This window comes from Lepus europaeus, chromosome 4 (assembly GCF_033115175.1).
Source record: "Lepus europaeus isolate LE1 chromosome 4, mLepTim1.pri, whole genome shotgun sequence".
Classification (NCBI taxonomy): domain Eukaryota; kingdom Metazoa; phylum Chordata; class Mammalia; order Lagomorpha; family Leporidae; genus Lepus; species Lepus europaeus.
The window spans coordinates 129,873,135-129,893,526 of record NC_084830.1 but is presented as its reverse complement, the minus strand read 5'-3'; the positions used below and the strand labels follow the sequence as shown (position 1 = coordinate 129,893,526).

The 20,392-nt window shown below is 57.7% G+C and overlaps 1 protein-coding gene across 4 annotated transcripts in view; it reads left to right on the top strand.

Annotated features, from left to right (window-relative positions):
- The window catches only part of NDST1 (N-deacetylase and N-sulfotransferase 1), a 90,922-nt gene extending 72,404 nt beyond the window's left edge, over window positions 1-18,518 (top strand). For all 4 annotated transcript variants that reach the window (XM_062188840.1, XM_062188839.1, XM_062188842.1 and 1 more), the window contains 11 exons: window positions 963-1,117; window positions 1,687-1,872; window positions 4,434-4,562; window positions 5,447-5,629; window positions 6,512-6,608; window positions 7,963-8,086; window positions 10,374-10,548; window positions 13,136-13,306; window positions 13,887-13,996; window positions 16,466-16,568; window positions 17,578-18,518. In XM_062188840.1, the coding sequence (XP_062044824.1) occupies window positions 963-1,117; window positions 1,687-1,872; window positions 4,434-4,562; window positions 5,447-5,629; window positions 6,512-6,608; window positions 7,963-8,086; window positions 10,374-10,548; window positions 13,136-13,306; window positions 13,887-13,996; window positions 16,466-16,568; window positions 17,578-17,697 (1,553 nt within the window). In that variant the 3' untranslated portion in view covers window positions 17,698-18,518. The remainder of the gene's footprint in view (window positions 1-962; window positions 1,118-1,686; window positions 1,873-4,433; window positions 4,563-5,446; window positions 5,630-6,511; window positions 6,609-7,962; window positions 8,087-10,373; window positions 10,549-13,135; window positions 13,307-13,886; window positions 13,997-16,465; window positions 16,569-17,577) is intronic.
- The last annotated feature ends 1,874 nt before the right edge of the window (window positions 18,519-20,392 follow it).

Genomic DNA, 20,392 nt, shown 5'->3' with positions numbered 1-20,392 from the left:
TCCCCTGCACCCCACCTCGCAGCCACTTGAGGGGCTCCCAACATCCGAACCCTCAAAGCGCTGCACCCAGAGGTCAGCAGGTGGGCGCGGGGCCCCCACTGGGGCCGTGGCCCCAGGCAGAGGCCACATGGGGACAGCAGCAGCTTCTGCTCGTGCTCCCGGTGTAGCCTTTCAGCTTCTGCTGTCCCCTCACCTCCCACCTCTTAAAACTATTTGCATTATTTCTCCTGATGAAAGAAACTGATTGGATTTTAAGAACATTGCAGAAAAACACAGCACAGAAAGTGAATGCCCTGTGATTGTACCTGCCCCAGGGGAACCTCTGTCAAACTCAGGCACTGCGGTCCAAGACCAGGCACTTCACCCAGTGTCTTAGTCACTCGGCCAGCCACCTGCCCTGCTTCCTCCCTTCTCATGTGCATCCCTTCAGGGACTGGGCAAGAGGGAAGCACCCCGAGCTGGTCCTCTGCAGTGCCCACGCCCTCTGGCCACCTCTGCTCAGGCCACAGTGAGGACAGCCTCTCTAGAATTCTGGGCAAAGCCCTATTGGTTCAGGGCAAGGTGGCAAAGAGTGCAGCGTAGCCCCGAAGCCGGATAGGAGAGATGCCAGGTCAGAGGTGGTTGTATCTGTGCGTGAGGCAGGGGGCAGGTGAAAGACTCGTGACCTGATCCGGATCACTGGAACAGGGCCAAAGCAGGTGTGTCAGAGGTGGAGGAGACCCTGTAGCTCATTGACTGGATGCCGTGGGGACCGAGTGCTTGGAGAGGGGATGGTTTGGCCAGAGCCATTCATTGAGTCAAGTGTGAGCATTCGAGGCTGGCCTGGGGCCCTGCCTGCTCCTGTGCTGTAGCTCAGATCACTCTCCCAGACAGCTGCCAGGCGGGGCCACGACTGTGTGTCCCCATCGCTGGGCTCTGGCCCAGGCAGCTGGGCCTGGCTGAGCTGCCTGTTGGGGCCGCAGGTACCGATGCTGAGGACGCGGGGGACGACCTGCTGTTGTCGTACGTGAAGGAGTTCTGGTGGTTCCCCCACATGTGGAGCCACATGCAGCCCCACCTTTTCCACAACCAGTCTGTGCTGGCCGAGCAGATGGCCCTGAACAAGAAGTTCGCTGTCGTGAGTAAGATTCCCTACAGGGCAGTGCTGGGTGGGCCCGGGGCTGGCGTGGGCGTCCCCGCTGCTGGCCTCTTCCAGCAGTGTTTCAGGGCAGGGGCTGGGCAAGCTGGCTTTGCAGCCATGTCTCCTTGGAGCCTCAAGAGAGTAGCTCCGCTTCACAGGAGAGAAATCGAGGCTCAGGGAGTCTCCTAGCCAGGACCCGAGCCCAGGTGGAAAGCTGGAAGAGGTACCCGGCTTCAGCGAGGGACTGGGCCCTGGGTGCTAAGTGGGCTGGCCTGGTCCCCCCGGCCAGTTAGAGGCAAGAGAGGGTCACTCACTGCTGGTGCTCGAGGGTGTGTGTGCTGGACCCAGAGAGCAGACCTGGGTTCTAGTCCCAACCCTGCCAGTCATCCCTTGGAGGGTTCTAGGCACCTCCCATTTCCACCCAGCCTCAGCTTCCCCATGCACCGTGAGGGCTTGGACCACCTGCACTATGTCCTGGGCTCTGATTTCTCGCTTACATTCCATGAGTGGGTGTAAGGCCCAGGGGGGAAGACGCTCATGCTCACCCTGCTCTGGTCATCCCGCAGGAGCACGGCATTCCCACAGACATGGGGTATGCAGTGGCGCCCCACCACTCGGGCGTGTACCCCGTGCATGTGCAGCTCTATGAGGCCTGGAAGCAGGTGTGGAGCATCCGCGTGACCAGCACGGAGGAGTACCCCCACCTGAAACCGGCGCGCTACCGCCGCGGCTTCATCCACAACGGCATCATGGCAAGTGGGGTGTGGACGGTGGGGAGCACAGCTGCCGTGGAGGGTGCACGTGCTGGGTCCTGGGGAGATGGCTGTGGGCAGCTGGCAGAGGGCTTCAGCCCAGTCTCTGCTGCCACTTGGGCCTCCTAGGCTGTGTCCTGGGAAGGCGGGCGGCCATGCCACTGCGGCACCTTTCACGCATCCTTCCTAGTTGTTTGTGACAGGATCAGGGAATGCGCAGTTGTGTTTTGTTTGATTTGTTTGTTTATTTGTTTATTTTTTAAAGATTTATTTATTTACTTTGAAAGTCAGAGTTACACAGAGAGAGAAGGAGAGGCAAAGAGGGAGAGAGAGAGAGAGGTCTTCTGTCTGCGGGTTTACTCCCAAATTGGCCGAATGGCCAGAGCTGTGCCGATCCAAAGCCAGGAACCAGGAGCTTCTCCCAGGTCTCCTGTGCAGGTACAAGGGCCCAAGCACTTGGGCCATCTTCCACTGCTTTCCCAGGCCAGAGCAGAGAGCTGGATCGGAAGTGGAGCAGCCAGGTCTCGAACTGGTGCCCATATGGGATGCCAGCACTGCGGGCGGCGGCTTTACCTGCTATGCCACAGCACTGGCCCCTGTGTTTTATTTTTTAAAGATTTATTTGAAAGGCAGAGTTGAGGAAAGAGAGAAATCTTCCATCCTCTGGTTCACTTTCCAGATGGCCATAATAGCCAGGGCTGGGCCAGGCTGACGCCAGGAGCTCAGAACTCCATCTAGGTTTCCCATGTGGGTGCTAGAGCCCAGGCACTTTGGCCAACTTCCACTGCTTTCGCAGGCATGTTAGCAGGGAGCCGGATCAGAAGTGAAGCAGCTGGGGATTCAACCTGGGGCCCACAAGGGATGCTGGTGTCGCGGCGGTAGCTTAACCCACGGTGTCTCATCACCAGGCCTGGGCAGTGTGCATTCATTAAGGGGGCTCTGAGGGGCCAGCGCTGTGGCGCAGCAGGTTAACACCCTGGCCTGAAGTGCTGGCATCCCATATGGGCGCTGGTTTGAGACCTCGCTGTTCCACTTCCAATCCAGCTCTCTGCTATGGCCTGGGAAAGCAATAGAAGATGGCCCAAGTCCCTGGGCCACTGCACCTGCTTGGGAGACCTGTAAGAAACTCCAGGCTCCTGGCTTTGGATTGGCACAGCTCTGCCTGTTGTGGCCAACTGGGGAGTGAACCAGCGGATGGAAGACCTCTCTCTCTCTCTCTCTCTTTGTCTCTCTCTCTCTCTCTCTCTGGCTCTCCTCTCTTTGTGTAACTCTTTCAAATAAATAAATCTTTAAAAGAAAAAAAAAAAGGAGCTCTGATAAGGACGTGGGAGGGTCCCCATCACCTTCATTTGCTGTTCATTTGGAATGGTTTCTTGAGCTTCTAGCATAGGTCTGTCCCTCTTCGAGGCACTGGGGACAGAGAAGTGCATGAAACCAAGGAAAGTTCCTAGCAAGTCACCTGCCATACTGGTGGTGGGAGATGGACAGTAGGGTCAGGAATGTATAAAGCAGCTGGTGGTCAGGCAGTGACAGACACCAGAGGAAAACCCATCAGGGAAAGGAAGGGAGATGGGGAGTGTTGGAGGGAGAAGAGAAGCCATTTAGAATGAGGTGGTCCCGGAGGGCCTTCACGCAGCTCTGCGAGGGTGAGCATTGAAGGCAAGAAAGCAGCGAGTGCAAAGACCCTGCGGCAGGCTGTGCTGGGTGCGTGAGGACCAGCTGGCAGCCCAGTGTGACTGCAGAGAGATTGTCACGGGGTGGTGGGCCGGATCACGCGGGGCTGTCTCGGGTGGATTTCCATCTTTGGCCTGAATGGAACGTGATCTGACTCACATTTAAGGATTTCCATCACTCTGGCTGTTTTGAGGAGCAGAGACCCTTGGGGACGAACGCAGGAGCGGTGAGCCTGGTTTGGAGGCTCCTGCATTCCTCCCGATGGGAGCTGGAGGTGGCTTGGAGCAGGTGCATAGTCGGGCTGTGGTCTTGCACAGGATGTGCTGATGTTGGATGTGGGTGTGGCGAGAGAGCAGTTGAGGGTGGCCCCAGGGTGTTTGGCCAGAGGCACTGGAAGGATGAGCTGTGGAGTGAGGCAGCTGTGTGCAGGTACGGGTTGTGCTCTTGTCCGTCCAGCTGTCCGTCTGTCCACCCACCCGCCCACCTCCACAGCACCAGGCATGCATTTTAGCTCAGGAGGAGGTGGTGTCAGGGAGCATGTCCCCTGCCCTCTGAGAGACATGGCTTCAGAGGGGAAGCAGTAAACAGCTAAGCCAGTGCCTGGCCATGGTCGTGCCCAGTGCTGCTCTTGGGTTGTGGCCGGGAGGGCTGGTGTTGGGACAGCCCGTCCCTCCAGGAACATTTGTGCGCTGCTCATCTTGGGCCTGCTCAGTCCATGGGAACAGTGGTGAAGTGTGCAGAGCAGCAAGGGCCCGGGGCTCGCCGGTGGACGCCACAGTCTTTGGGGACATGGAGTCCAGGCAGCCGCCTTTCCAAGGAGGCAGCCCGGCCCATCTCCCCCACCGCCCCTACTTGGAGCCCCCAGACAGCCCCTCTCCGCCCCCCAGGTCCTCCCGCGGCAGACCTGCGGCCTCTTCACACATACCATCTTCTACAACGAGTACCCGGGCGGCTCCAGCGAGCTGGACAAGATCATCAACGGCGGTGAGCTCTTCCTCACCGTGCTCCTCAATCCCGTGAGTGCTCCTTGGCCATGGCTGGCGGGTGGGGGCTGCTGGATGGCCCCGCTACAGCTGGGAGAGGGGTGTCCCAGGGTGGGAAAGGGTGGAGGGCAGGCAGGAGGGCCTGGGATGTGCAACTGGGCTAAAGAACCTGAGCTTACATGATCATGCAATTAAATTTTTTTTTTTTTAATATATATTTTATTTGAGAGACAGAGAATCGCAAAGAGAGATGGGGAGGGAGAGATCTCCCATTTGCTGGTTCACTCCCCAGACTCTCTCCCACATGGTTGGCAGGGCCCCAAGGACTTGAGCTGGATTGGAAGCAGAGCTGAGACCCAAACCCACACCCCCCCCACCACGGGGAGGGAGGGTGTAGGCCTCCCCCACAGCCGCTGCCCCAAACGCTCGTCCAGTCACGCACTTCACAAAAGCACCAGCGTCTCTCTGCATGTTCTCTTGTATGGCTTTTGTTTGTGTGCGTGTAAATGTGATTATAAATATAAGTGTATTCACTCTTCACTGGGGCTCTCCTGGCTGCCCTTATCTGTAACATGGAAGCGATCGCCCGTAACGTGAGTAGTACTAAATCCTTGCCAAGTGGTGGCTGCTGTATCATTCCCCAACCTTATGGGCTAATTGAATACTCCCTGTCCATGTAGCAGTGGCCTCCAGATTCCACAGCAGAACCCTCTTAGCTGTGACATGTGGAGTCGGTCAGACCTGAGCTTGTACCTGGTTGTGCCCAGCCCAAGGTCACACAGGGAGTTTGCTGACTGCCTTGCCCTCGTCCTCAGCCGTCCATGCTAGCTGAGGCCAGGAGGGTCAGAGATGGAGGTGGGAGGGTGGTTCCAATGCTGACCTCATCCCTGCGTCTGCCCGCCCCACCCCTGGAGCAGATCAGCATCTTCATGACGCACCTGTCCAACTATGGGAATGACCGCCTGGGCCTGTACACCTTCAAGCACCTGGTGCGCTTCCTGCACTCCTGGACCAACCTCCGGCTGCAGACGCTGCCCCCCGTGCAGCTGGCCCGAAAGTACTTCCAGATCTTCTCCGAGGAGAAGGACCCACTCTGGCAGGTGGGGGGCAGGGTGGGCCGGGCTCCTCTCTATGGGAATGGAGTGCTCGCGGCTCCCAGGCACGGGCTGCAGGCTCTGCTCCCACGTTCTCATACGCCTTCTAGAATGCATTCAGGTGTCCACGCGCTCACCAGCGGGGCATGCTCGCTCCTGCGTGCACGTGTGTGTGCACTTGTACACAGCCCAGGAGACAGAGTTAACAGTGAGCACAGTGTGGAGGGGAGGTGGCGAGCACTGCTTTGCTTCAGTCAGTCTTGGTAGAGTCCTGTGCGCCTTTTAACTGCAGCAGGGACAGAGCCTTGGAAAAGGGATGGATAGGAGGGGTTGGGGACAGTTCTTGGGAGAATGTGCCCCAGAACTGTTAACAGCTGGAAGCAGAAGTTGGAATTGGTGTCGGTCCCATAGTTCAGTCTAGACCACGGGCCAGACCCAGCCTGTGGTCTGTTTTTGTCCATAAAGTTTTATTGGCACACAGCCATGCTCATTGTTACGTGTGTCTAGGGTTGCTTCTGTGCTGCAACAGCAGAGTGGAGTGGTTGCAGTAGAAATCAGGAAGTACTCACAGTCTAAAATATTTACCCTAAGATCTCCAAACTTTGTAAGAAGCTGTTCCTGACCCCTGGTTCCGACACAGCTCATCCAGTTAAATTCAGCAAGTGCGTGTGAGTTCTGTCGAGTGCCAAGCTCACAGTTGGGCATTTTGCCAGGCTCTGTGGGGGTCGTGCAACCAGCCAGAAGCTGCCCTTGCCTGTCAGCAGCTCAGGGGCTGGAGGTGGGGATGTGGCAAGGACACGTGTAGCTGTTACACCTCTAGCAGGGCTGTGAGGGCCGCTGGTTGGATCTGTACCCCACCACCCTCACATGCTTCCCCTTTTGTTCTAGGACCCCTGCGAGGACAAACGCCACAAGGACATCTGGTCCAAGGAGAAGACGTGTGACCGCTTCCCCAAGCTACTCATCATCGGCCCCCAGAAAACAGGCAGGTCTCTCCCCCTGAGCTGGCCCCCGCTGCCTGCTGCTGCAGCCCTGGGACTTTGGGGGCCAGCTTGCTCCCACTGCCCAGGGATCTCGGGCCCTCTCCCAGGGAGCAGGAGTGAGGTTGGGGGAACACAAATTGCCTTGTGTATGGGGGCGGGGAGGCATGAAGGATGGGCCATGGACTTTCCCTGTTTGTTCTGAATGTAGCCTCACAGAGCTCTCCCAGTAGCCTCTCAGGAGTCTCTGGATCTAAGCAGGGAAGGAAGCCCAGATCAATTGCTCTGCAAATTTGAGCCAAGCAGAATTGTTTTTGTGCAAAGAGGATGGTGATCAATTAGTCATGTCTGCTGGTGGTGCTGATCATTGGCCACCCACATGACCCTGTAAGGTACAGATGGGTGTTCCTGTTTCACAGGGAAGAAACTCAGGGGTCAGAGAACACACTCAGGAAAAGCACTTCCAGATCAGGGAGAGAGGTCCTCCATCTGCTGGTTCATTCCCCAAAGGGCTTGGCTCCTATCTGAGACTGGGAGCCAAGAGCTTCTTCCAGGGCTCCCACATGGGTGCAGGGACCCAAGGACTTGGGCCATCCTCTGCTGCATTCCCAGGTGCATTTGCAGGGAGCTGGATAGGAAATGGAGCAGCCAGGACTCCAGCTGGTGCCCATATGGGATGCCGACGCTGCAGGCTGGGGCTTTAACCCACTGTGCCACAGCACTGGCCCCGAGCTTATACTCCTAGTCACCATGCTGCAGCCCCTTCTCTTGGGGCCTTCTCACTGCAGCATGTAAACCACAGATGCACACCACAGGGCACGAGTGAGCCAGCTCTCCAGGAGAGGAAAGGGAAGGGGCATAGCAGGAGGAGACACGGAGACCGTACCCAGGAGCTGGATTCCTTGGCCCTTCAAGAATTTTACAGCCTCAGAACTGGAGAACCAGAGGAGTCTTCCCTGAGCTCCTCCCAGGGCCAGAGAGGAAAGTCCAGAGCTGGTGATGGCTGCAGAGAGCACCCTGATCTGGGCTTCTGGGGAGACAACAGGCATTGGATGTGCCACTGGAGTACCATGGTGAGAAGGATTCTGAGACCACATCCTTGTTGAGCACGAAGAGTGCTTTGATGGATTAGCGATGTCTGCAAGGGTACAGCAGTTGGAATGTCCACACACATGCCATAGATTGGCCATCCTGAATTTAGTATAATTTCTTCATTGTACAGATGAGCAAACTAAGGCCCAAAGAAGGGAAGGGATTTGCCCAGGACCTCCCAGTGGGTAAGGGAGAACTAGGCTCAGAACTCAGACTCCATCTTGTCGGGGGCTGGGCCCTGGCTCTCAGCTGCCCCCCTGCCCACAGGCACCACGGCCCTCTACCTGTTCCTGGGCATGCATCCCGACCTCAGCAGCAACTACCCGAGCTCGGAGACCTTTGAGGAGATCCAGTTTTTTAACGGCCACAACTATCATAAAGGCATCGACTGGTGAGTGGGCGCATCTGTCCCGCAGCATGCCAAGGCCGTCGCGGGGCCTCTGGGGAGGTCTGCCGTGGCCACAGCAGGAAGCAGCTGGCGCCTGCTCACACGCAGCTGAAGTTCCTGTAAACAGGGACACGGCGTGGCGACCCTGGAGTCGGCGTGGCGACCCTGGAGTCGTGTGAGAGCCTCACAGACAGGACGCTGATGAGGCTCTGTGCGTCATCCACCCGTGGCCAGCCCCTCCCTTGCTTGCACAGAAGCAGAGTCCTGGGGGAGGGGAGGGGCACATCCAGGTTCCCAAGGTCTGCTGGGGACAAGCCCTGGATGTTCTGCCGGAGGAGCTGGCTGACGTGGAGCGGAAGGTGTTCTGGGCCCCTCAGAGGCGACTCTGTGGCCTGCAGGATGTCACCTGCTTCCCACCTGGACCTGTGCGCAGAGGCTGCGTCAAGGGAGAGTGGAATGGCTTTTTCTCTCCCAGTTTTCAATTTGCATCTTCTCCACTACTTGCCTTTTTAAATCTTGTGTGTGTATTACTGTTGCTATGTTACTGTCAACAGATTACCTGGCTGGTATCTTATCAGTCACTTCTGTGTTCGTCTGTCTATTTGGCTTTGTGTACCTGTCCATGTATCTATGTCTGCTATCTCTTATCTAAAACCCACTGTGGCCACGTGTATTCTTGGAAGTCAGCATTGATCAGATTGTAGAAAGGTAATGTGTGCAAAGCTGCCTGCTTACACAATATCTTCGGCAGGGCCTGGGCAGCACCCTATTAGCAAGTACATCAACAAGTCTGTAACCAAGTATGCGAGTGTTTCCAGGAAGGAAGGTTAGTACCTCAGGATTTGCACAAAGCATCTGTTTTCAGAGCTTTCTCAGTTCAGATTTTACAAAGCACTGTGGGCAGAGAAAGTTCAGGAAGGTGAGAGAGAACACGACTCCTTGGCTGCACTGCCCGGATTCTAATTTTGTAGGTGGATGTAAGGTAGAGTGCAAGAATCCAACAGGTCCCAGGTGCTGCCTGCCTGCCTGCCTGCCTTCAAGATTGATGGATTTGTTTGAAAGGCAGAGTGACAGAGAGGAAGAGACAGGGATCTTCCATCCATTGGTTCACTCCCTAAATGGCCAGCACTGTGCCAGGCTGGAGCCAGGAGCCAGATTGGAAATGGAGCGGCCAGGGCTCCAGCTGGTGCCCGTGTGGGATGCCGGCGTCGCACGCACCCCAGGTGGTTCTGGTTAGGGAGTCTTCAGGACCACCCTAGAGAAACCCTCATCTTTTAATTAGGATGGGCTTTACCTCCCACCCACCCCAAGTCGTGCTCTGATTTTGCACGAGTCAGTGCTGTTAGGAGGCCTGGAGCGATCTTTTTTTTTTTTTTAAAGATTTTTATTAATTTACTTGAAAGAGTTACACAGAGAGAGAAATTGAGGCAGAGAGAGAGAGAGGTCTTTCATCCACTTCCCAGCTTCCCAGATGGCTGCAATGGCCGGAGCTGTGCCGATCCAAAGCCAGGAGCCAGGAGCTTCTTCCAGGTCTCCCACGCAGGTGCAGGGGCCCAAGGACTTGGGCCATCTTCCACTGCTTTCCCAGGCCACAGCAGGGAGCTGGATTGGAAGTGGAGCAGCCAGGACTTGAACCGGCCCCCATATGGGATGCTGGCGCTGTAGGCGGCAGTTTACCTGCTACCTCACAGCGCTGGCCCCTGCGTGATCATTTATTCTTCCCGGGGGCCTTGAACCCAGAGGTGGTAGGTGAGGCATGAGTTGTTTTTGTTTGTGTTTGTTCTGTTTTGTTTTTTTGATACATCAATCTTGAGAGCTGTGCTTACCCATGGCAGCCTGGGGAGAGGGTGAGTGGTAGGAGGTGAGTGCTGCTCCCTTGCCTCCTGGTCCACAGTCACAGCCACCGAAGGTCAGGAAGGAAACTGCCCTCTGCCAGCAGTCTGTAGTCTTGAGGTGGTTCTGCTTTGAGCCCAAGCTCGCCCCCTAGAGGCGAAGAAAGGTAGCGCCTTGTCAGTCTAGCTGTGGGAGCATCCTATGGGCGGACCCTGGGGTTTAGGAGGGAATTCCATTCTCCATCGCCATGCCCTGCAACCTGCAGGGTCTCCAGGTCCTCCTGGCCCCACGGCTCCCCTGGGAAGGAAAATAGAGCAGAGAGGCTGCCGAGCGGCCATGCCAGCAGCAGTCCTTATGCCCCACCTGTTCTCAGAGGAAGTCCCAGCCAGCGACCCTCATCCCCTCGTGCTCCCCCCCCAGATTCCTTCCTCATGAGTCTTTCCTGGGCATCCTGCAGGTACATGGAGTTCTTCCCCATCCCTTCCAACACCACCTCCGACTTCTACTTTGAGAAGAGCGCCAACTACTTCGATTCCGAAGTGGCGCCCCGGCGGGCGGCTGCCCTATTGCCCAAGGCCAAGATCCTGACCATCCTCATCAACCCAGCAGACCGGGCCTATTCCTGGTACCAGGTGAGAGGGGTGGGACGGAAGTCCCTGAGTGGAAGGTGCAGGCCGTGTCTGCCACAGGCATTTGCTAAGCACCTACCATGTGCAACCCTGAGCGAGGCACCTTCTGTGAGCTGGCATGTGGAGCCAGCTGGCCTGATGGAGGAGACAGTCAGAAATTGATGCCCACTCGTCTGGCATCTTGTGGGGTCCTCCCTCTGATTCTGACCCCAACAAGAGATGGAGGTGGACTCAGGCTGGAGGAAGCCTGGATCTGGTGGACAGTGACTGCAGCTCCCTCACTGGACACTGGGGTGGGGTGAGCTGGAACTCAGAGAAGGGCAAGGCCCAGGCCCTGTTGTCCGCTCAGGCCAGGCAACCCCTGCCCTGTGACACATCACAGAGGTGCAGAGAGGGCGTGCGTCCCAGTCCCCGCAGGAGGTGTGTAAGAACCAGAACTGTCTCAGCTTCCCAGACCTGAGTGCCAGTCCCCTAGGCCTGTGGGAAAGCTTGTGAGCGAGGGGAGTCCCTTCCCTGCCACAGTCTGCTGGGCTGTGCCACTGCCGAGTACGTGCAGTGATTCCCAGGTGGGGCCCTGGCAGGCAGAGGACAAGACTGCTGTCCTGATGAACTCAGCACCAGCGGTCTTCTGGGGATGGGACGGTCTGGGCGTAGCCTGTGCTCTCCTGGCCAGTGTCCACTCTCCTGGCCAGGACAGCCTCTTGAGTCACCTTTGGGAGCATCTTGCCACCCTGTTCCTTTGGGGACTGTGGTGTCTAGTCCCCCTCCGGAGTCCCCGGCAGGAAGCAAGTGCAGGCCGTCTTTGCTGCTGGCCCCACAGCTCTCTGTCCGATCCTGCCATCTCTCCCTGAGCCAAGTGGGGCGCCCTCTCTTCTTCTTGTTCTCTAGAACTTTTGTTTATGCCCTGAGCTTTTTTTTTTTTTTTTTTTTTTATTTATTTATTTGAAAGACAGAGTTACAGAGAGAGGTAGAGACACAGAGAGAGGTCTTCCATCCGCTGGTTCACTCCCCAGTTGGCCACATTGGCCGGAGCTGCGCCAAATCCGAAGCCAGGAGCCAGGAGCTTCTTCCGTATCTCCCTCGTGGGTGCAGGGGCCTAAGGACTCGGTCCATCTTCCACTGCTTTCCCACGCGTGGTATCAGGGAGCTAGATTGGAAGTGGAGCAGCTGGGACTTGAACCAGCGCCCATATGGGATGCCGGCACTGCAGGCCAGGGTTTTAACCCACTGTGCCACAGCGCCGGCCCTGAGATCTGCCCTTCTTATGGGCGTCGTCTTTTGGGGAATAAATCCTTGGAAACACTCGTAGTCCTTTTTTCTTTTCTGCTGTGCCAGGTCCCGGTTCTCTGCTCTGGCTGCCTCGTGGCAGGGGGATGATAAATGCAGGGGTAGAGAGTCAGCCTGTGTTCGACATGGTGGCAGGGCTCCACACGTGCCACCTCGCTGGAGCCTCAGAGCAGCTGGCAAGGGGGCAGAAGGGGTAGGTGTGTGTGTGGGGGGGAGTCCATCCCTCTTTCTCAAGGTGGTTTCACTAAGTTTTGTTGTGTGGCATTTTTTTTTTCCTTCTAATGTTTGTTTATTTGAAAGGCAGAGCAGCAGAGAGGGACAGACACACACATCTTCCATCTTGTAGTTCTCTCCCCAAATAGCCACAATAGCCCGGGCTGGGCCAGGCTGAAGCCAGGAACCAGAAACTCAGTCCAGGTTTCCCACATGGGTGGCAGGAACCCAAGTACTTGAGCCACTATCTGCCACCTGCTAGTGTGTACATTAGCAGGAAACTGGATCAGAAGCCGAGTAGCCAGGACCCCAACCGGGATCTCCAGTATGGGATGGTGTCCCAAGCAGTGGCTTACGCCAGCGTGCCCCAGCACCCGCCCTGAGGCAGTGGTTTGAACGGTTGTCTTCTCAATCCAAGGCCCCATTCTGTGCTGCCCTGGGCTGTGGGTTGGCTGGTGTGACAGGGTGTCCCCTGTGGGCCGGTCCTGGAGCACTGAACTTTGGGATGCTGACGGCCCACAGCACTGTCATAGGAGACTCAGGCCGGCCCTCTCCCCGTGACAGTGCTGCTTTCCCAATCAGAGTCTTGCAAAGGAGAAACGTGTGGTTTGGCGCAAGTCTGACATCGCTAAGTTCCGTTTTCAGCACAAGGCTCTAGGTTGTAGTGCACATTGGTTCATGGCTGGCACTGAGGAACACTGCCCTGGGTTTATCGTGTCTATAAATAGCCGCCTTCAAGGGATAGCACTGCCTCTAGTTTCCTTCTGAAACAAGTCTGAGTGAGGAAGGAAGGCGAGCCCATGACGCTGACCCGGGTGTGTGCACATGCTCTGCGGTGGCGGCAGGACTCGCAGACACGAGGTGTGAGGGGCCACATCTGCACACCCTGACCGGTGCAGCTCCCAGCTTGCAAAGAGAAGAAAACCAGGGCTCCAGGGCAGGGACTTCGCTGGGACCAAACAGCAGTGAGGCAGAGCCAGGGACTCGAACATGGGGATTCCGGCTCGAGCCTCGGGTCTTCTGGCCACTCGCTGGGCTGCTGTCCCCAGACGGCCTCCATGTGACATGCCACCCTGTCCCTTGCCCACAGCACCAGCGAGCCCACGACGATGCCGTGGCCCTGAAGTACACCTTCCACGAGGTGATCACCGCCGGCCCCGACGCGTCCTCGAAGCTCCGCACCCTACAGAACCGCTGTCTGGTCCCCGGCTGGTACGCCGTGCACATCGAGCGCTGGCTCGGCGCCTTTCATGCCAACCAGGTAGCCGCCTGGCCCGAGTCTGAGGGAGCAGACGCTGCATGGGCATCCCTGTGCCCGGTCCCAGGGCTGGGAATGCCCTCCCTGGAGGGAGAGCCAGGCTTCTGGGCCTGTGGGGAGGTTTTAGAGCTTGACACAGGAGTCCCCCCACCCCCCATCAGAGCAGGCTCTGCAGACCTCTGAGAGCCTGCAGTTGTTAGGGGGGCTGGGGTGTGGCAGAGTGGCAAGCGTGGCTTGGGGTGGCAGAGGCCAGGTTCCAGGGGGCCTTTGAGGAACACCCTGGAAGGACTTGAGTGAGAGAGATGTGGGGGCCTGGAGCTTGGTAAGAACCAGGAGGGAGGAGATGGGGGGCTCCAGGGGTGGGCTCCAGTTCTAGGCAAGGATGACATCGGTTAGGGGAAGCTGGCTCCAGAGCTGAGGCGGAGGGATACCTGCCGTTCAAGGGTGGAGGAGGAAGCAGATCTGAGAGAGTGCTGGGTCCCACGCTGGTCACCAAGCCTGTCCCTGCCACTGCAGCTGCTGCCCTGCTTGTCCCCGCAGTAAAGACACAGCCAGGTCACCCTCTCCCTCTCCCCCCTTCCAGATCCTAGTCTTGGATGGCAAACTTCTGCGAACAGAACCTGCCAAGGTGATGGACACGGTGCAGAAGTTCCTCGGGGTGACCAACACCATTGACTACCACAAAACCTTGGCGTGAGTGTCGCCCCTGCCTCTCCATGGTGCAGGCTCCCTGGCCAGGCCCTGGGCCCAGGAGCTAGAGTCCGAGTTTGGACGACTACGGGAGAGCAGGGGTCAAGTCCGCAGCTCTTCCTGGTGGGGGTTTGGCAGAAAGAATATCAGTGTGTGTTACGTCACACTAGTCGAGGTTTCAGCTCAAGCGTTAGGCCAGCACTAAGTTCCTAAAACGGTTTCTTGGCATTAGATTTTGACTCAAATATAAACTCAGGAAAAGGAACCTCAAATCCTGTTGTTGACGACTGCTCATCCCCACTCACTCAGAACTGGTGCAGGTGCCCTGGGAGCCTTCCCCCAGGAGTAAGTGGCCAGCCTGTGCAGCAGGGGCCCGGGGATAAGTGCACCCCCCTGCTGGGTGAGAGGACCGTTAGTCCCCTTCCTTGGCTCTGTTCTTGTGATCTTGGAAGTGGAAGGTACAGGAGGAGCCGCGGCAAGGGCAGTGGGCGCTGTGGCCTTGGATTGGCCTGGGTCAGGATCTCTGATCCGTCCGTCAGCCACGTGACCTTGGATTAGTCCCTCAGCCTTTCCAGCCTCACGTGCCCCATCTGTGAGCTGGGACTCACGGCACTCACTGCTGCCCCCTGGGGGTCACTGAGTTGCATGGAAGCATGCACTGAGCGCTCGGTAACAGTAGCTGCTGTCGTTTCATTGTCACTGCCATCATCATCCTCACCCTCGCCCAGCCTGCCATGTCCCTCCCCCACCACGTGTGAATCCTGTTTTCCTGTCTCGTGCTCAGATGCGGGTTCCTGACCAGGGGCTGCCGTGTGCCTCCCCTCCATGGCAGCCTCAGAGCTCATCTCTGACGCTGCGCTGTTGCCCGGGGAAGATGGCCTTGCTTTGTCATTTTTGAAATTTACTCCAAAAAGCCAAACTCTAGTGACAGATATATTTCAGTGTGCTGCAGATCGTTGGTTTATTCGTTCCTATTTTTTAAGATCGCATTTATTTGCTTTTTTAAAAGGCAGTGTGATTGGAGCCGGTGCTATGGCACAGTGAGTTAAAGCCCTGGCCTGAATGCCAGCATCCCATGTGGGCGCTGGTTGTGGTCCCAGCTGCTCCTCTTCCGATCCAGCTCTGTGCTATGGTCTCGGAAAGCAGTAGAAGATGGCCCAAGTCCTTGGGCCCCTGCACCTGCGTGGGAGACCCAGAAGCAGCTCCTGATTCCTGGCTTTGGATCAGTTGAGCTCTGGCCATTGCGGCCATCTGGGGAGTGAACCAGCAGATGGAAGACCTCTCTCTCTGTCTCTACCTCTCTCTATAACTCTGTCTTTCAAATAAGTAGAATAAATCTTAAAAGGCAGAGTGACAAAGACGGAGACACAGAGAGAAAGAGATTGTCCATCTACTGGTTCATTCCCCAAATGGTCACAATGGCTGGGACTGGGCCAGGCAGAAGCCAGGAGCCTGGAACTCCACCCCAGTCTCCCGTGCGGGTGGCAGGGGCTCAAATACTTGGGTCATCATCCTCTGCTTTCCCAGGGGCCTTTAGAAGGGAGCTGGATTGGTAGTGGAGCAGCTGAGACTCTGATATGGGGTCTTGGAGTTGCTGGTGGTGGCCTAACCTGGTGTGCCACAACGCTGGCCTCAGACAGCATGTTCCTTTTTCTTTTTCTTTATTTCATTCTTCTTTTTTCCTTTTTAGGATTTATATAGTTTTTTGGAAGACAGAGTTACACAGAGGCAGAGACAAAGAGAGGTCTTTCATCCGCTGGTTCACTCCCCAGATGGCCTTCACGGCCAAAGCTGGGCTAATCTGAAGCCAGGAGCCTGGAGCTTCTTCTGAGACTCCCATGTGGGTGCCTAAGGACTTGGGCTATTTTCTGCTTTCCTAGGCCATAGCAGAGAGCTGGATCAGAAGTGGAGCAGCTGGGACTTGAACTGGCGTCAAATGCGATGCCGGCACTACAGGTGGTGGCTTTACCTGCTATCCCACAACACTGACCCCTAGTACATTTCTTGCTAAGGATGTAATTTATTAAAAATGAAAGAACCTCCACTCCAATCCGCTCCCTCCCCATGCCCCCATTGTCACTGGAAGCTGGGAAGGATGATGGCAGTTTCATGAGTTAAAAAGAAAAAAAGTTGTCACAGCGTTAGAGAATGCTCAGAAAGTTCTGGCATTACAAAGGACGGGGAAGTGTGCGGTGGGGATCACTGAGCGGCCCAAGGTAGCCCAGTCTACAGCAGGACACCTTGGGGCGCGTGGGCTGCCCTTGGCTGGGGAGGTTAGGGTAGCCCAGGGCAGAGCTGGGTCGACAGCGGGCAAGCGTCAGCCCTGTGGGCTCAGTGGCTCCAGAGTGTGTGATGGGAGTTGGTTCACTGCTCTCCTGGGCTCTGCGGTTCTGGAATCTGTGGATATTGCTGTACAGTGGGAACAGAGTCGGCTGCACCAGCTCCCACCCACAGACTTGCCCACCTCCACAGGTTTGATCCAAAGAAAGGATTTTGGTGCCAGCTGCTTGAAGGAGGAAAAACCAAGTGTCTGGGCAAAAGCAAGGGCCGGAAATACCCGGAGATGGACTTGGATGTAAGTGGCAGGCACGTTGCCCGTGGCAGCCGGATGGGAGGGCCGGGTCCCCGTGTGTGTGTGTGTGTGTGGAGGGCGAGTACGGGGTGAGCCTGTTTTCTCCTTTATCCTCCGGTAAAGTGGGCTTGGCACATGATGGGTAGTGTTGTCAGTGGAGAAGACGTGGGTGCAAGCCAGTATTGGCTTCCAGTGAGGGCTGAGCGCTGTGGGGTTTTGAGGGTGAATGGATCTTCCAGTGTAGAATGAGCAGAGTGCACATCAGAGTGCTTCTTTTTTTTTTTTTTTTTTTTTGGACAGGCAGAATGGATAGTGAGAGAGAGACAGAGAGAAAGGTCTTCCTTTTTGCCGTTGGTTCACCCTCCAATGGCCGCTGCGGCTGGCGCATCACGCCGATCCGAAGCCAGGAGCCAGGCACTTCTTCTGGTCTCCCATGCGGGTGCAGGGCCCAAGGACTTGGGCCATCCTCCACTGCCTTCCCGGGCCATAGCAGAGAGCTGGCCTGGAAGAGGGGCAACCGGGATAGAATCCGGTGCCCCAACCGGGACTAGAACCTGGTGTGCCGGTGCCGCAAGGCGGAGGATTAGCCTGTTAAGCCACGGTGCCAGCCCAGAGTGCTTCTTGCAGAGAGAGGTGTACCTGGGTGCCGGGAACTGAGCACAAGGGCGTGTCTCATGGGCTGGGAGGGCTAAGAAGGCTTCCTAGAGGAGCACGGGGAGGGTAGCGCCGTCTTGTGGGAGAAACAGGAGATACACAAGCACGCTCAATCAGTCTGGCTTGGTGTCCCTTTTCCCGCGGACCTCTGGTTGTGGTGAGTTCTCTCCCCTCTCTCTCTCACAAGGCTGCTGACCTTGTGGGCCATACTTTGACATTGCTACTTCATGGGACTTTGCCATAGGGAAGCTGTATGTAGAAGAGGGCTGCGAGTGCTGGGCGGGGCCCAGGGTGGTGCCTGCAGAAGGGGGGTTCCTCCTTGGGTCAGCACACCTCTGAGCTCTCCTTGCTCTTGCAGTCCCGAGCCTTCCTGAGGGACTATTACCGGGACCACAACATCGAGCTCTCCAAGCTGCTGTACAAGATGGGCCAGACACTGCCCACCTGGCTGCGGGAGGACCTGCAGAACACCAGGTAGCCGCGGCCGCCACATTCAGACCACACCTTCGTGCCCACGGCAGGGACGCCCGCCGCATGCTGAGCCACGTGGACCTGCAGAGTGGGGAGCCGGGCCCGGGCCGGCCAAGCACGCACGAGCAATACTCCGCGAGGCCCACGGAGGGCCAGGAGGAGAGCCCAGGCAGGTGTGCGAGCGCCTCGGGCCACCACTGCTGGGTCTGTGGCCCATCGGACCTCCCTGGCCACCAGAGGTCCATTCCGTTCATGGCCTCTCTAGGGAGGCCACTTCCTGGTAGGAGGGAGTCAGCGAGACCCTCCCTCCTGTCCCTCACTGTGTTCTGCCGACCGCCCCCTCTCCCCAGCAGGCCGGCCCTCAGTATAGCTGCCATGTCTTCTTTGTCGTGCAGACGGCACGGGAGACGAGCCCCGCTGGGGCATTTGCCAAGCCAGGGAGCGAGACTGGACGTTTCCCTGAGTGTCTCGAGCCGGGCCCTCCAGGGGGCTCAGCTGGATGCCCAGCGGCAGTCACGAGGCCGGCTGCCGAGAACTAAGCCCCATGTCCGGGTCAACTTTCACATCTCACCTTCCCTCTCCGGTTCCTGCAGTGCCCCCCGGGGGCCCTGGGGCACTGCCGGGCCACTAGGGGGGGCCCAGAGACCCAGGCCTCAAACCTCTCCCTCCCCTTACCCTGGGATCTGACATGCGTGGTGTTTCCTGTGGTAAAAGACTGGGGCAGTCCAGTGTCCATGCGTTGTCCCTACACCCACCCGGTCTCGGCTGAGGGCCCCCAGAGACCCTCCCCCTTAACTTCCTCAATACTAAGAAGCTAAAGTATTTTAATATTTTGTTTTTTTTTTTTTTCTTGGTGCCAGAGTTTATACCCTGGGTGCTGGGGTCGCACTGTGTTTTATATATATATATATATAATGTGTATATATATATATTATATTTTTTGGTTGGGTTTGTTTTTAATTCAGTCATACAAGGTGGCCGTAAGCCCCGGTCTCACAGGCCTCTCCTGCAGTGCTGGAGGCTGAGGCGGAAGGGAGTGTGTGTCTTTTTGTGTCTGAGGTCTCAAGGAGACAGTATGCAGGTCCCCCAGGAAGCCTCTGTTCCTTCTCCCAGGTCCCACGGCCGTCCTGGGGTTGTAGTCCCAGGGGAGTGGGGTCGGACACCATGCCGAGGGGAGCAGCTGTCTCCAGGAAACCTGGGGGAATTGTGGCCAAAGGAAGCAGCTTGGGGCTGGGGTGGGAGAGCCGGGGCTGGGGTGGGACTGCCCGGCCTGGAGCTGGCCGGTGCTCCGCCCCCTCACATGGTGCTAGGTCGGGAGCTGCCCTGGGAGCCGGGGTGCTCACTGGCACCCATAACAGGCCTCCAGGTCCCCCACGGACTGCGGGATCTCTGGGCTGCTTCCTGTCCCCCTTCTAACAATGTGAAGTGACTGAGGGTGGGAGCCCTCTGCCCAGCCCCTCCAACTGCCAATTCAACTTTGAACGGACTCCCCCACCCATGCCTTCCCCGAGAGCCCCGTCTCGTTCAGATCCAGCGTCTTGGGGCCCGAAGGCTCCGTGGACAAGTGTGAGGCGGTTCGGAGAAGGGGAGCAGCCTGCTGTCTTGGGCCACGGAGCTGATCGGCAGCATGGCCTAGCACCGAACTCGGGACTCCCAGGTCTCAGTGCAGTGCTCCTGCCGTGCCACGCCGCCCCTGGCCCAGCCGTGGGGTCCTGCTGGGTGTCAGGTTCCTGCCCCTCCCTCAGTCACCGCCGTGGTCATTCTAGGATACGGGGACAAACCACTCCTTCCCAGCCAGGGTGCCTTTGAACCTTCCTGTTCCCAGGCCTGCGTTTGCACCCCACCTCGGGAAGCCCTTCCCTGGCCTGCAGGGCCTGGCTCTGTCTTCCTTCTGAACCCCTGTCCCCTACTGTCAAGCTCTCCCCCGCGTCGTGGAGGAGGTGGTGGGATGTGGCGTGTGGTTTCCTGCTGCACAGAGCACGGTTGCCATCACGCTGCTCACCCGAAGCCGTGGGCCCAGCAGGGCCGAGGCGCGCGCTGTTGGAGGCCGGCCGGGGTGCTGTGTCTGCTCGGAGGCTGCGAGGTCCTGCCCCGCCTTGCACGGTGCCAACCCGGGCCTCTCTGCCCGGTGGCAGGGGCTGGAGGATCCCGCTGCTCCCCCATTGTGGGCCCTGGGCCTCCTGGTAGGGCAGACAGCTCCGTTCCTCTCTGCCTCTGGTCTCTGGCAGGAGCAGGCTGGTGTGAGGCCCCGGGAGAGCGCCGAGCAGGCTGTCTGGGCTCTGGTCTTTGTGAGTGTGGCTGCTGGTGCGACCCTTCCTCCCACACATCTTTCCTGCAGGCCTGCCGGGCCCAGACACGATGGGTGTGGGAGGAGAGGAGGGTCACTCAGCTGACAGGAGCCCAGACTGCCCTCCCTACGAGAGGAGAAACCTGAAGAGGCGTGGGGGCAGTGGGGCCCGTGTGCAGCGTCCACTTACTCACTGTTAAGCGTTCGGCCAAGTAATAAAAGAGAGAGAAAAAGAGAAAGTGTGCAGCCGACTCCACCATCCGTTCTGTGCTCCCCTCCCTGAGCCTCAGGTGTGTACACGTGGGAGGTGCCACCCACAGCGGCCCGTCATTCCAGATTCTAGAACCTTCCAGGCTGTGAGCCTCTTGCTGCGTGGGGGATGAGTCTGAAGTTCAGACGCGCCTCATGGAGTGTG